At 37.1% G+C, this 15,019-nt stretch overlaps 1 protein-coding gene across 1 annotated transcript; it reads left to right on the top strand.

The window, feature by feature from the left end:
• The first annotated feature begins 791 nt into the window (after window positions 1–791).
• Window positions 792–2,411, top strand: LOC128513999 (free fatty acid receptor 2-like). The gene is made up of 2 exons (XM_053487608.1): window positions 792–917; window positions 1,012–2,411. Exon 2 carries the CDS (start codon window positions 1,023–1,025, stop codon window positions 1,779–1,781), a length of 759 nt encoding a protein of 252 aa, XP_053343583.1. The 5' UTR covers window positions 792–917; window positions 1,012–1,022; the 3' UTR covers window positions 1,782–2,411.
• The last annotated feature ends 12,608 nt before the right edge of the window (window positions 2,412–15,019 follow it).

Below are 15,019 nucleotides of genomic sequence, written 5' to 3'. Positions count from 1 at the left end.
GATTTTAAAATTCTGGGAATTACCAGAAGTCCGGAGTTTTGTGATCTTAAGGGACGTGGTGGATTATAGCGTATCAAAAGACTGGTTAGGTATGAGGGAGCTAAACCATTTAAAGCCTTGTATGTAAGTAGTACTATTTTGTAATTAATTCTAAATTGAACAGGTAGCCAGTGCAGGGATGATAATATAGGTGTTATATGATCATATTTTCTGGATCTAGTGAGAACCCTGGCGGCTGCATTTTGGACTAACTGTAGCTTGTAAGAAGTGCCTAAAGATGCAATATAAAATCGATTGTTTATGTAACAACCTCAGCAGCAACCTCATTTCCTCTCTCTTTTGTTCAACCACTCAGCATTCAGCATCGCCAGTATACCAATCCCTGGCCTGATAACGTCATCATCTGCACCTATTTCTAATAGATCATGCCTTAAATTAGACGCTTTTCTTCAATGCATGAGGTCCTTGTGTGGTTGAACAAACAAAACACATTACTTCAAAACTGCTCAGGTACAGGGACTGGACTGAAAATGAGAGACAAAAACTTTCCACAAACAAGAGCCAAAAAGTCCTTTAGGAAACCTGGAGAAATATTTCTCAAGACTACATTACAAATGCAAGAACGCCTGGCTCTTTGGAAGCAAAATATGAAAGAATGAGGGGTCAAGACTTTTGCATAATACTGTAACTATCAGTCTCAACACTTAATAACAGTGTGAATGTTGTAAACTGAAAATAAATCAGTTTTTTATTATGATCATTTCGGTTTTGCTTCTACAGATTATCAAAGAAAAAAAATGCCAAATTCCACGCATTGGACACCAGCACTAAGCTATTCTGTTTTGGTTGTCGACAGCATCACCCTAATCACAGGTCTTCCCGCCAACCTGCTGGCTCTCTACACTTTGATCCAAAAGGTGAAACAGCGTGCTACGCCTTTAGACATTCTCTTGCTCAGCCTTACCATCTCTGACCTTGTTTTCCTCTTGTTCCTCCCATTGCGAATAAAAGAGGCGGCCAACATGACCTGGACCACGGCCTTCTGGCTTTGTCCACTCTCAGGATTCATTTACTTTAGCACCATTCACAACAGCACCTTGCTTTTAACAGCTATTAGTGTGGAGCGCTATTTAGGAGTAGCCTTCCCCATCAAGTACAAACTTAAGCGAAATCCCCGATATGCTATTATTGCTAGTGTCTTCTTTTGGGTGCTTTCCATGGGCCATTGTAGTATTGTCTACATTGTGGAGTATCATAACAAAAGCAATGATATGACCAACAGGAACTCCTGCTACAAGGAGTTTAGCAAGGAGCAGCTGGACCTTCTCTTACCTGTCCGTTTTGAGTTGTTCATTGTCCTCTTCTGCATACCTTTTCTCATCTGTTGCTTCTGTTACATTAACTTTGTCATCATCCTGTCTCGCTTGCCAAACATCAACCCTCGGAAACGCTCCAGGGCCATTCGGCTTGCTGTAGTCACCCTCCTGGTTTTCATTATCTGTTTTGTCCCATTCAATGTGTCCCATGTGGTGGGTTTTATTAGATGGCAGAGTCCACCTTGGAGAGTCTACACAGTACTACCTAGCACCTTTAATGCCTGCTTGGACCCCTTTGTCTTTTATTTCTCTTCATCAGCAGTTCGGGGGACTTTCAACCAAGTATTTCAACGGGTCCTCAATTGGCTACAGAGTTCCTTTAGGCAGAAATTCAACTGTATGCAGTTAGGCCGTGCTAATGTTTATGATGAGAGAACACAGAGTTCCAATGATATTTCTCATTAAAGTCTAGATTCACAGATAGGCACATACTGTATTTTCATTAGTGCTCTTATTGGGAGTCTCTTTACAACAATGTCACAGAGAAATACTGCAGTTGGTGTTGGCGGATAAATTATTGATGGCCAGCATAATGCTGTTCATAAAAGGTAACCATTACAATTCATAAATACTGAACCACCGAAACCACGCAGTCCCTTGGATTGTTAATCATATACTTTGAACATTAACTGAGATATTAGGATCATTTATTTCACATTTTAATAAATATTATTAATACGGCAACATTTGTTGATGACACATTGTGCCTTAAATAATTATACATTTTATATATGGAAAAATGGGGACACGGTGGTGTAATGGTTAGCACTGTCGCCTTGCACCTCCAGGGTCCAGGGTCGATTCCCGTCTCTGTGTGCATGGAGTTTGCATGTTCTCCCTGTGCTTGGTGGGTTTCCTCCCACAAACCAAAGATATTCAGGTTAGGCTAATTGGCGTTCCCAAGTTGTCTGTAGTGTGTGTGTGTGCCCTGCAATGGATTGGCACTCTGTCCAGGGTGTACCCTGCCTTGTGCCCTAAGCCCCCTGGGATAGGCTCTAGGTTCCCGCGACCCTGAATACAAAACAAAATAAGCAGTATAGATATACACACTTAAGAAAAGAAAAATTGTATATTATATGAATACAATAATATTGATATCAATATATTATTAACATTATATTTATATAATGTCATAATAATTTCATATACAGTATATCAGTATATAATGTATAGCATTGATTTTACAGTAGTATTAAAATATTTATACAAAAGTTATATAGAAAAGTTTTTCTTATCCTGAAGCGTGTATACATTTTTTTGGGGTTGACTCTGTATACTTCCACAGTGTGTGCCATGAACCAAAATGCACACCATATTTTCTTACCCCACCCTAAAATGAATTCCTGGCTATACATCAGAAACAGTATACCCAGTACTGTATGGAACTGTTTACTCACCTGTTCAGAACAGTATTCTCTTCTAAGAGCAGTATTATTTAAGCAGTGATGCATGATTATTTAGCCTTTTAATGCTTTGCTTCTACAAAAGCTGTTATATCCAATTAATTACTATGGTATATACTTAAAATCCATAGATTTCTTGCCAAAAAGAACTTTAATGCTTCTATAGTTTTGCATTTGCGATTAAAATTAAATTAATAATACCACAACATTTATAATTTGTGATAATTAATTGTGAATGTCTCTTTTTTTCTGACTTGATGGTCTAATTGAGTTTATAATCATTATTCCTCAGGGATCAGTGTTCATGATGAGTTTAGAGCTGCCATCTGTTATTAATGCAGCTATCTCTGAAATGTGAATAAACTGTCTAGACACTTTCACATCTGTTAGAAAATAAGCTATGTTCTTGAAAAAGTTATCACGAGTTAGTTATCAAAGGTTAATCATTACAGCTGTGTCATTTCATCAGACAACAAGGAGAGAATTTTGTCAAACCTTGAAATTGGAGATGTAGCTTAAAAAAAGATCTTCTTTTATAGTTACATGTGACAGATAGAGAAAAGCACCCAAAAGGCTTGTATGAGAAAAATGGCAATGTTAAAGGTGATGTCTTAACACCTTGAAACCAAAGGAAGGTGAGGGGATAGAAAAATCGATCTTTCATCACCACAAAGTTAGATGTAGCATAGCTGGAAAGAGGCTTTGTTTTTTTCATTTCATTTTGTGTTATTTTAAATGTATCAATCTGTATGTATATGTAAGCACTTTTAAATACTTTTTCAATAGGTATAATAGGTCTTTAAAATGTTATATGAATAAATATATCAAGCTGTTTTTTGACTGATGTTTTTTTTTAATTCAACAAATCTTTACAATTAATAAAAAAATCCTTATATGTTTAGTGAGCCAGCCAGGAGCGTTCATTTAAATGTAAAGTATCTGTATCAAAAGACGGCACAGCAAGGATTAGACAGGGCAGTCTATAATTTGGGTAATGACCTATGAAAACTGGCCCACAAAGTGCAACAAGCACAATCTGGATTAATGTGATAATCATGAAATTAGCATACCAGAATGCTGTATTTAAGAATCCTTATATTATATATTTGTTTAACAACCAGAAATGATCATTTTATTTTCATGAATTACAAGCTGGGCCAGGAAGGGCAGTATCCAAAGTCTGTATTATTTCCATGATCATAATATTAGCATACAGTTACTTTTTTATTGCGTTGCATAAAAATGGCTTCACAGGCAAGGATATTGTGGCTACTAAGATTGCACCTAAATCAACAATTAATAGGATCATCAAGAACTTCAAGGAAAGAGGTTCAATTCTTGTTAAGAAGGCTTCAGAGCGTCCAAGAAAGTCCAGCAAGCGCCAGGATCGTCTCCTAAAGAGGATTCAGCTGTGGGATCGGAGTGCCACCACTGCAGAGCTTCCTCAGGAATGGCAGCAGGCAGGTGTGAGGGCATCTGCATGCACAGCGAGGCGAAGACTTTTGGAAGATGGCCTGGTGTCAAGAAGGGCAGCAAAGAAGCAAAAAAAAAAAAAAACATCAGGGACAGATTGATGTTCTGCAGAAAGTATGGTGAATGGACCGCTGAGGACTGGGGCAAAGTCATATTCTCCGATGAAGCCTCTTTCCGATTGTTCAGGGCATCTGGAAAAAGGCTTGTCTGGAGAAGAAAAGGTGAGCGCTACCATCAGTCCTGTCTCATTCCAGCAGTAAAGCATCCTGAGACCATTCATGTGTGGGGTTGCTTCTCATTCAAGGGAGTGGGCTCACTCACAATTTTGCCCCAAAACACAGCCATGAATAAAGAATGGTTCCAAAACACCTTTCAACAGCAACTTCTTCCAACAATCCAACAACATTTTGGTGAAGAACAATGCATTTTCCAGCATGATGGAGCACCGTGCCATAAGGCAAAAGTAATAACTAAGTGGCTCGGGGACCAAAACGTTGAAATTTTGGGTCCACGGCCTGGAAACTCCCCAGATTTTAATCCCATTAAGAACTTGTGGTCAATCCTCAAGAAGTGGGTGGACAAACAAAAACCCACAAATTCTGACAAACTTCAATAAGTGATTATGAAAGAATGGGTTGCTATCAGTCAGGATTTGGCCCAGAAGTTGATTGAGAGCCCAGTCGAATTGCAAAGGCCCTGAAAAAGAAGGGCCAACACTGCAAATACTGACTCTTTGCATAAATGTCATGTAATTGTTGGTAAAAGCCTTTGAAACGTATGAAGTGCTTGTAATTATATTTCAGTACATCACAGAAACAACTGAAACAAAGATCTAAAAGCAGTTTAGCAGCAAACTTTGTGAAAACTAATATTTGTGTCATTTACAAAACTTTTGGCCATGGCTTTTGGCCATGATATATATATATATATATACTGTATACTGCTCTGGAAAAAAGACTACTGCAATTTACTTCAGAAAACTTCTAAAATGTCATCAAGAGGAAGATGGACGGTCAAATACCATCTGAGCTGTTTGCCTTTTTGCAAAAAGAGTGGTATAAATTACCCAACAGCAATGTAAAAACCTGGTGGATAGCATCCCAAAATGCATAAAATATGTAAGTGCAAATAAGTGTTATTCCACCAAATACTGATTTCTTAAATGTTATTTAGCTGAATATCACAAATAATTATAATTTTTTTAATTAATTTTTTTAGAACTTTATTAATCCCAGAGGAAAATTGCTTCTTTGCATATCCCAGCGTAACTGGGGTCAGAGCGCAGGGTCAGCCATGATTCGGCGCTCCTGGAGCAGTTAGGGTTAAGGACCTTGCTCAAGGGCCCAACAGTGGCAACCTGCAATTTGCATTCTGTTCTAAGTTAACAAAGCTCTGCAAATGCTGCATGATCTTGGGTTATTTTTTGTATACATCTACATCATCTAAGCATTTGGCAGATGCCCTTATCCAGAGCGACTTACATTTTTTTTTATCTCATTATACATCTGAGCAATTGAGGGTTAAGGGCCTTGCTCAAGGGCCCAACAGTGGCAACTTGGTGGTTTTGGGGTTTGAACCTGGGATCTTCTGAACCGTAGTCCAATGCCTTAACCACTGAGCTACCCCTGGCCCGCAGTGATGATGTCATTTCCTGTAAATATACAATCTAAAAAACAATGGTTATATTTTTAATTAAGATGACATATTGTTAGCAGTTTACAAAAATTTTAACAAAACTGTTCATCTCACCAATACATAGACCTGTAGGAAAAAAAACATAAGAAACTAATTAATTTGCAGTGGTCCTTATTTTTTTTTCCAGAGATATATATACATAATTACACACGGTGGCACGGTGGTGTGATGGTTAGCACTGTCGCCTTGCACCTCCAGGGTCCGGGTTCAATTGCCGTCTTTGTGTGCATGGAGTTTGCATTTTCTCCCTGTGCTTGGTGGGTTTCCTCAGGGTACTCCGGTGTTCTCCCACATTCCAAAGACATGCAGATTAGACTAATTGGTGGTCCCAAATTGCCTGTAGTGTGTGAATGAGTGTGTGTGCCCTTTGGCACCCTGTCCAGGATGTACCACTCCTAATGCCCTAATGTCTCCTGGGATAGGCTCCAGGCTCCCCACGACTCTGAATAAAGGATAAAGCGGTTAGAAGATGAATGAGTTAGTGCACTTGGTTTCATGTTTACGAGACAGCCTAGAAAGTAATTACTTCCATGCAAAATATGCCAAACTTTCAAATGTTTCTAATGTAAAATATTTGTTTTTCTTATTGAAAAAATCTTCTTGGTTATAAAATGAAATCTGCACAATGAGGAAATGTATGTAAATTTAATTTCTTTCTCAAGGCCTGGAATTCATGTACGTTGTCTCACCAAAAAAAAAAAAGTTACTCCTTAGTTGTTGTCTTTGCTTGATGCAGGCCAATAATCATCTAAAAAACTGTAAAATCTTGCCCAAAATCTATACCTTCTAACACCAAACTTTTAGAAATGAGAAGCTGCTCGCTGCAACAGAGTGTAATTATTTGAATCGTTGCCATCTGGAACTTATTAATCACTGCAATAATTATTCTGTCAAAGCCTCTTAAATTATTTGCTTATTTTAATTCAAACAGCAATGTTTGCATGTTTCTGGCCAGACAGTGTAGTTACAGTATTATTTTCATAAAAATAAAACCAGATGAAGAAACCTGGAACATGTCCAGTAGAGGGAGCCAAAAAGGTGTAGAATGATTTGAGACCATTGATGTACAGTGTTGTCATCCTGAGCATAACCGGGACTTTTTCTTTTTTTCATCTTTTAGGGATCTAGATGACATAATACTTGATCTGTAACTTTCCACCTACTCCAATGATATCACAAGGGTTTTAAAAAGAAGAAGAAAGAAAATCCTAAACAACCATGGTCTCACTTTTCCTTATTGCACTGCTTCTTAAATTTATTTTTAAGTTATAAGTTATATATAACTTAGCATTGAATTAATGCTTGATTATTTGCTAAATGATTTTAGCAAATGGCTGCAATATAACAAAGAGTGAAAAATTTAAGGGGGTCTCAATATTCAATTCAATTCAATTCAATTTTATTTGTATAGCGCTTTTAGCAATTTTCAATGCCGCAAAGCAGCTTTACATAGTCAAAAGAATTATTTAGGTTTGTATGAAATGTGAATTTGTATGGATCAAAATGGTCAGTTTGTCCCTGGTGAGCAAGCCGAGGGCGACAGTGGCAAGGAAAAACTCCCTGAGATGGTATTAGGAAGAAACCTTGAGAGGAACCAGACTCAACAGGGAACCCATCCTCATTTGGGTGAAACAGAAAGCAGTAAATGATCTGCATCTATACAGTGTGTAGGGTGGGAGGCAGTTCAGCTACAATAGCTGATGTTAATTGATGTTAATATGGAGTCCAGGTAGTTATTGAAGACCCAGGTAGACTTGTAAGAAGTTCCAAACATGAACTATCGAACTGTCAAGTCCCCAGAGAAACAGTTGCCAACACCAGTCAAGGCCAGAACCATTTTCTAGGTAGAGAGAATCATTCCCAGACACCAGACGCATCCCAGAGAGACACACGGGGCATCCATGTGACGAGATCTTCAGCCAGAAGCGGGGCACCAGGATGGGTCAGACAGGTCCGGAGGGCAGAGGGAGTCTGGATCACTGGCAGCTCAGGAATGACATGTGTAGCTCGACAGAGAGAGAGAGAAAGAGTGAAAGGGGGGACAGAAGGAGAGAGGAAAAAGAAAGAGGGGGGGAAAGAGAAGAAGAGGAGAGATGGCAGTTAGGTATGGTCACAGTCACACAATGTATAATGTGAATGTATATTAACTGTAGAGTGCAAGCAGAGACTCCGGCAGGACTAACTATGACAGCATAACTAAAAGGGAGAGCCAGAAGGAAACACAAACATGAGGGCTTCCTGAGATGTAAAGCAAACAATCACCTCACCGTCAGCAAACCTGAGTGATCAATGAGAGTGAGGAAGACAGCATCCAAACATACCAGTTCACCATAATACTCTACGTCCATGAGTCCCCCAGATCTGCTCCTTTACCTATGGCAAATCTATTTATAAAAATGCTTGGCTAAATAAATAGGTTTTTAGCCTGGACTTAAACACTGAGACTGTGTCTGAGTCCTGAACACTATTTGGAAGACTATTCCATAACTTTGGGGCTTTGTAAGAAAAAGCTCTGCCCCCAGCTGTATTTTTCATAATACGCGGTACAATACCTTCAATACTTTCCTTACACACTGTACACTGCACAGCCAAAAAAAAAAAAATAAAAATAAAAAAATTACACACTCCAATATTTTGTTAGACTGCCTTCTGCTTTGATTTCTTTTTTTCCAGAGTTTCTTTAATTTCTGTACAAGATTTTGTATTAATGATTGGAGAGTCGGACTGCTGTGTAAAGTCTTCCCAGCATATCATTAAAATTCTCAATGGGGTTAAGGTCTGGACTCTGTGCTGCCCAATGCATGTGTGACAATGATGTTTCATGCTCCTTGAACCACTCTTTTACAATTAGAGCCCAATAAATCCTTGCATCGTCATCTTGGAATATGCCTGTGCCATCAGTGAAGAAGAAAAAAACCCATTGATTTAAAAAGCTGGTCATTCACTGTATTTGGTTAGTCGGTTGACCTAATTTTTGCACATAATCTGAACTCATCAGACCACATGACCTTTTTTTTCAATGCTCCACAGTCCATTTTTTATGCTCCCGAGCAATTTAAAACCTTTTTTCAAAGGTCACCGAATAGTGTTTTCTTGTGTTACACAGCTGTTTAGTCCCAATCCCTTAAGTTCTGTTGCATTTGCATTGGAAATTCACTATTAAACATACGTAGCCGTTAGTTCTACTGTTTTTTTTCTTTTGACAATTTGATCTCTGATCAAGAAAAACAAATACGACCACATTTCTTCATCAAGGTTAAGGATGGTTCACTACTATTCTTCCAGGTTTTAATAATGGATTTTGCATAACCCAGTTTAAGTAGTTTAAGCTATCTCCTTAGTTGTTTTCTTTGCTTGATGCAGGCCAATAATTTGGCCCTTCTGAAGCAAAGTAGCATCTTTGCCACAACCACAGGATATGTCTTCTGACGTGGTTGTTTAGGAAATGAGAATCTACTCACTGCATCAGTTAGGCATAACTTGCTGTCAACTAAAACATATTCATCACAGCAGAAATTATCCAATGAATGGTTTTAACCTTTTAGCTTAGATAGTGATTGTAAAAGAAAATGCGAAAAGAAAAAATGTTTTTAAAAAAATCAATTATTCTTGAAAATCATGATAATTCAATAATATCATATAAATGCATCAGGTTTATTATTTTCATATAACAGTATGTCATGGTTTCTTCCTTACTTATTACCATGGAGGAAAAAAAAAATATATAAAGAATGGCATTCTGCATTCTTAAGAAAACACCTGGTTACTCAGGGGCCCTAAGCGACTGCTTATATTGATAAAAGCTGGCTTTGGTAATCTCTTTAATAGCCTGTAATTTTGGCACTTAATCCCCATGGTTGTTAAGAAAACAAAGTGATTTGTGGTTGGAGAGCTTTCAAGCATATATGTGTGTGCTTATATACAGTATAACACCACTTCACGAGCAAATATATAAAATCTAAAATATTGTACAGATCTGATGTCTGTAATTTTTTTTTATTGTACACAGACACACACACACACATTAAATATTGATGGCATGAACACAGTGATGTATGAGGCACAAGGCTGAAAGACCTGACTAACACTCAATCACCAGGAAAATCATCAAACGTTGCTGCTGGATCTGCACTAATAATCAGGTCTTTGATTGTTTGAGCCGCTACGGACATGCCAGACTTCAATGTAATGACAAGATAAAAAAGCAGGACGGTGCGATTATCACATCAAATCATCTATCAGAGCGAGACGAGTAAGGGTATCAGGCGAAATGTCAGAGGATGAGGAGGAGGCACAAATTGGTACTGGGTTTGATTGCTGCATGCAAAGCTGTAAGGTGGAATTTCCCTTCACCTTTAACTAGTGTGTGTGTGTGTGTGTGTGTGTGTGAGTGCTTTATTTATATACTTTCCTACTTGATGTCTGTGGTTTTGAATTATATTTAAAAAGAAGTCAGAGGTTAGGGAAAGACCATAAAAAAAATAGCACCATGAATCAGGGACTCAGGGAGATTACATTTTTATTTATTTCTTCATTTAATAATAGTTTTTTAAGTATCATTTGCCACCTACTAATTAAAGCATATATCACCCTAGACTGTTGCTAATTAGCACATTAAAGTGCTAATTAGCATGTTAATAGTTTTAACAATGTTAAAAGATATTAACATGAAACATAACAAAAAACGCAGTCCTCGTACTACATGGCTAACGAAGGAAACATCTTGTTCCTGTTACTCATGGTGGCCCAACACCTTTCTATAACTGCAGATACAGTGGCTATAAAGTCTAAACTTGTCTATTAAAAAATTCAACCAAGATCAATGATATTAGGTCTTCTTTCATGACTCCAACCAATTAATTTCAAGTAAAACATTTGCATAAAATTGTAACAAGTATGCACACCCTTTTATAAAGAGGCATCTGTCCGTGCTCACAATCAAGCAGTCACATTTACACTTGCTCAACAGTACTATATATTGCTAAAGCTATGGTCTGCAGAGAGCATGCAACGCATGTTTAAGATCTCACTGCTGATAATCTCACCACTAATCTGAGAAGGGGTATAAAAGTATTTCCAAAACATTGGTTACATCTTTGAACACAGCAGGGCCAACAATAAATAGAAATAAAAAAAAAAAGTCCATTAAAAACATGATGTCCCTCCAAAATCGACAAGAGCTGAAACGAAAATTGTATACAGCAATGTTAAAGGAATTAAAGGAAGAACAATATCTAGCAAAGTTCTGGGTGATCCATGCTGTGAAAATGATCTTTCTTTGTTCTACAAATGTCTGGGCTCAACAAAAGCGGAAAATGCATGACAATCTGATGGGGTAGAACTTTTTGAATACAATAGTAGTACAGAAAATAATGCATAACTTGTTTTTTTTATTATTTTTTTTAATTAACTGACATGGATGAATCAAGAATAACCCTTTCCACCGCAAAGGTACTTCTCAACATCTCCACCACCATCGTTGAATCCAATTTGTGAATCCTCTTTGAAAAACTCAATTGAGATCGCAATTGACGATCTCCCAGTATGTGGTTTGTTTTGAATGCTGGTGTCCCCTTCTGTATTTTCTTCTTTATCCATCTGTGCATCTGTCAATCTTGACAATGGTGTCATCTTTGTAAACATTGTGTAGCGCAGTGGGAACTGTGACAAAGGGTATTTTCAAAGAGAATTCAATGGATTGGGTTCAATGATGGCGCAAATGCATCTCTTATGATTTAGACGACTTTGATTAGTACCCTTGTACAATACAGAGGAAGAGTTACTATAGCAACATGTACAATTTGAAAAACTTAGATAAAATTTACTCAATCTACTAATCTACTTCCTTTATTACAGAAATATCATTTTTTGGTCAAACAAAAAATTCTAAATATTAAAATACTCATATTATCTTTTTTGTAAAAAAAGATATTCAGTATGTGATAAAGTGTGATTGTTTCTAGTGGAAAAACTGTCAATGGTCATATTAAGCAACTTGATCAACACCATCATATTAACAGACTTTATGTATTCGCACATCTGAATATTCATACTATATATTTATAGTAGTGTAAAAAAGCCCTAGGCCCATGCGAATAATGATGTAGAGCAAGAATGTATTGCTCCCCCCCTTAATAAAAAATGTATTAAGGAAATTACCTCCTGTTTAACTGAACATCCTGCAGTTCTGAACCACCAAAAGTTTATCTAAAAACTTTGGACATTGCTTCTCATTCGTTTTTGCATGCAAACTCCAGTAGCTTCTGTTTTTTTTTTTGGTCTGAAATGTGTTCACTTACTGTACATTGCCTTGCAAAAGTATTCATATACAGTAATTATGTGTACATATCCCTGAGTCAATCCTTTGCAATAACAGCTGCAAGTCTTTCACGGTATGTCCCTACCAGCTTCGCACATCTAGAAAGTAAAATTTTTGTCCATTCCTCATTGCAAAATTGCTCAAGCTCAGTCAGACTGGACACAATTAAGTGCCACATTGTTTTGGTCTATCACAATAAAATACCTTTATTTTTGTGGTTGTTACATGACAAAATGTGGAAAAGTTCAAAGGGTGTGATTACTTTTGAAAAGCACTGTATATAAAGAGCTGCTCTCTTTTCTGGCATACAAACTGGCATGCCTTTTCTTTAACTTTTAATTTTGTGGTGGAACACTTACGTTTGAAAATCAAATTTGTTTTCGTATTAATTGAATATTAAATTCCTAGAAAACAGGAAAGTTTGCTTAAGAAATTATTTAAATGCTGTAATTATTGCTGCAGTAGCTCATATACAGTTCACTGATAATCTTCAATGACAAGTGAAAAATGTCTCCATTGTCATGAGTGTGTACATTTCCGCAAGTGTTCTGTAATACTCCTGAGGTTAAGTCTGTTCTGAGAGATGCTTTAGATCTACGTGATTATTACTGAGCAGAACTAAGAAGGCCTCCTGCTGAAAAACCTAAAAGAGGAAGTAAGTGTTGTGTTTTTCTTGTGTGTATCATTGCCAATTTTTTATATAGAACCCTAGACAACATTTTGACCAAACATGACATGTCAAGATCATGTGTTATCACGAACAACATCATTGTAAGTTGCTTTTTATTATATTCTTTGGATTGCATTAATTTAATGTTTAACACTTTAGGCTCACTTTTTATAAGTAAAGCCCTCAAGGGAGTGGTGTATAGGGAAATGATCAAATAAGCCATGATAGGGTTCTGGTTCTGTGACCAGACATAAAGCAGCGTCACTGTTACTACCCAAAAATTGATCGATTTCTAATAAAAGCACACCGCAAAGTGGTTTTCATTTCACAGAAGTCATTTTGTCACTGATTATTATCCGTTATCAACTTCAGAACAATACATCATACTTTTAATTGACATATACTGCAGTTACTGTACATTCAATCTTGTAGAAACAAATTAATTCCTATAGACTTTACATTATAACAATCAAGAACATTCTCTCATTAACCACTCTCTCTTTAAAAAAAAAAAAAAGACATATTGTAAAATGCACGGAACGAAACCATCGCTTATCTTGTAACATTGAAACCAACATCCTGAAGAATTTCCTGTTGCATTGAAAAAAACTAAACCATCTGTTACAAATAACAAAAACTGAAACTCCTTCCAGGAATGCTAACTAAATATGTTCCTAGTCAAAACGTCATCCTCTTAACAAGTTTGTAGTTGTTTGTTAAATAACAACACAGATAACGTAGATTATGTAGCGCTTTCAAAGAATATAAATTACCCATACTGTGCCAAAGTATTGAACCCACCTCATTTAAGTTAAAGTATGTCGATTAAATTGAAGAAATCGGACCAAATGTTTTACTGTGACAGGCCGCACTAGGGCATAAAGATAAAGATAGTTTAAAAATGGGTTGTTTACGAAAGAAACTTAGCAGCAGCCTCATTTCCCCTCTCGTCTGTTTCAGCCGCTCAGTATTCAGCATCATCAGTATACAGTACTCATCACTGGCCAGATCATCTGTTATCATCTGCACCTGTTTCTCACTGGTTCATGCCTTAAGTTAGGTGAATCTTTACGCTTGAAAGACTCATACTGTATGTCACTGTGAGGCTTAACAAACAAAAACATTCCTCTGAAACTGCTCAGGTACAGGGACTGGACTGTACATGAGAGACGAAAAAAGTCCTTCATGAAGCCTGGATATCTGTTCCTCAAGACTATATTAACCCTACTTTTCCATTGCAGAAAACAAAAACTCCATGCATGTTGTTTTAGTCAAGACCTTTATAATTATTCTACCATCATCACTTACAGTAGCAAAGAGTTTTGGCGCTGTGATTACATTTCCATCTTTTCCGCACGTCGGTCCTCGCATAGTCAAACTGCATAGGTGGGATAACAGAGGATAGGATAGGAATAACAGAGGGGGCGGGTTTTCAGGGGCGGGGCTTGTAGGACGACTCTCACACACACACACACACTAATGGATTAAAAATGTCTGTTGTATGCCTTACAAATAACATAAATTGTCTGAATAACGGATGACATTTTTCGAAATAATAATAACTAAATAACTGAGTAAATAAATGGCGGACATAACACGTTAGATTACTCGTTACATCAAAAAAGTAATCCAAGTACTCTAACGCGTTACACCCAACACTGCTGACCAATCAGAGTTCATATGAAGGATATATGAGAATGCAGGCTGTTGTGCCATATCCTATGCGCTGCCTTTGTCATTTTTAAACTGATTTTTTGAACCACTGCACATTGTCTGTCTTCTTTAAACTCCTGTTTCTCCATCATATTGGAGGTGATTCAAATATTTATGTATTTTTTTTCATTTAAGTGTTACTTTTGGTAATTCCTAAGTACTACTTTATTTGCTACTGGGTATTGTCTATTTTGTACAAAATCTTGTTTATGCATAATGAATGCTAAGGAAAAAAAAGACATTTGTAAAAAAATGCAATCAGTTTGGTAAACAGTGAAGCAAGCATTTCGTCTTTCCTGTGTGTTGATCTTTAACTTACAACATTGGTAAAGTGCACACACAACAGTAAAATCTCAGACAAACTAAAATC

Source organism: Clarias gariepinus, chromosome 26 (assembly GCF_024256425.1).
Source record: "Clarias gariepinus isolate MV-2021 ecotype Netherlands chromosome 26, CGAR_prim_01v2, whole genome shotgun sequence".
NCBI classification, from domain to species: domain Eukaryota; kingdom Metazoa; phylum Chordata; class Actinopteri; order Siluriformes; family Clariidae; genus Clarias; species Clarias gariepinus.
The sequence above is the reverse complement of the archived record's forward strand: the minus strand, read 5'-3'. Positions and strand labels throughout refer to the sequence as shown.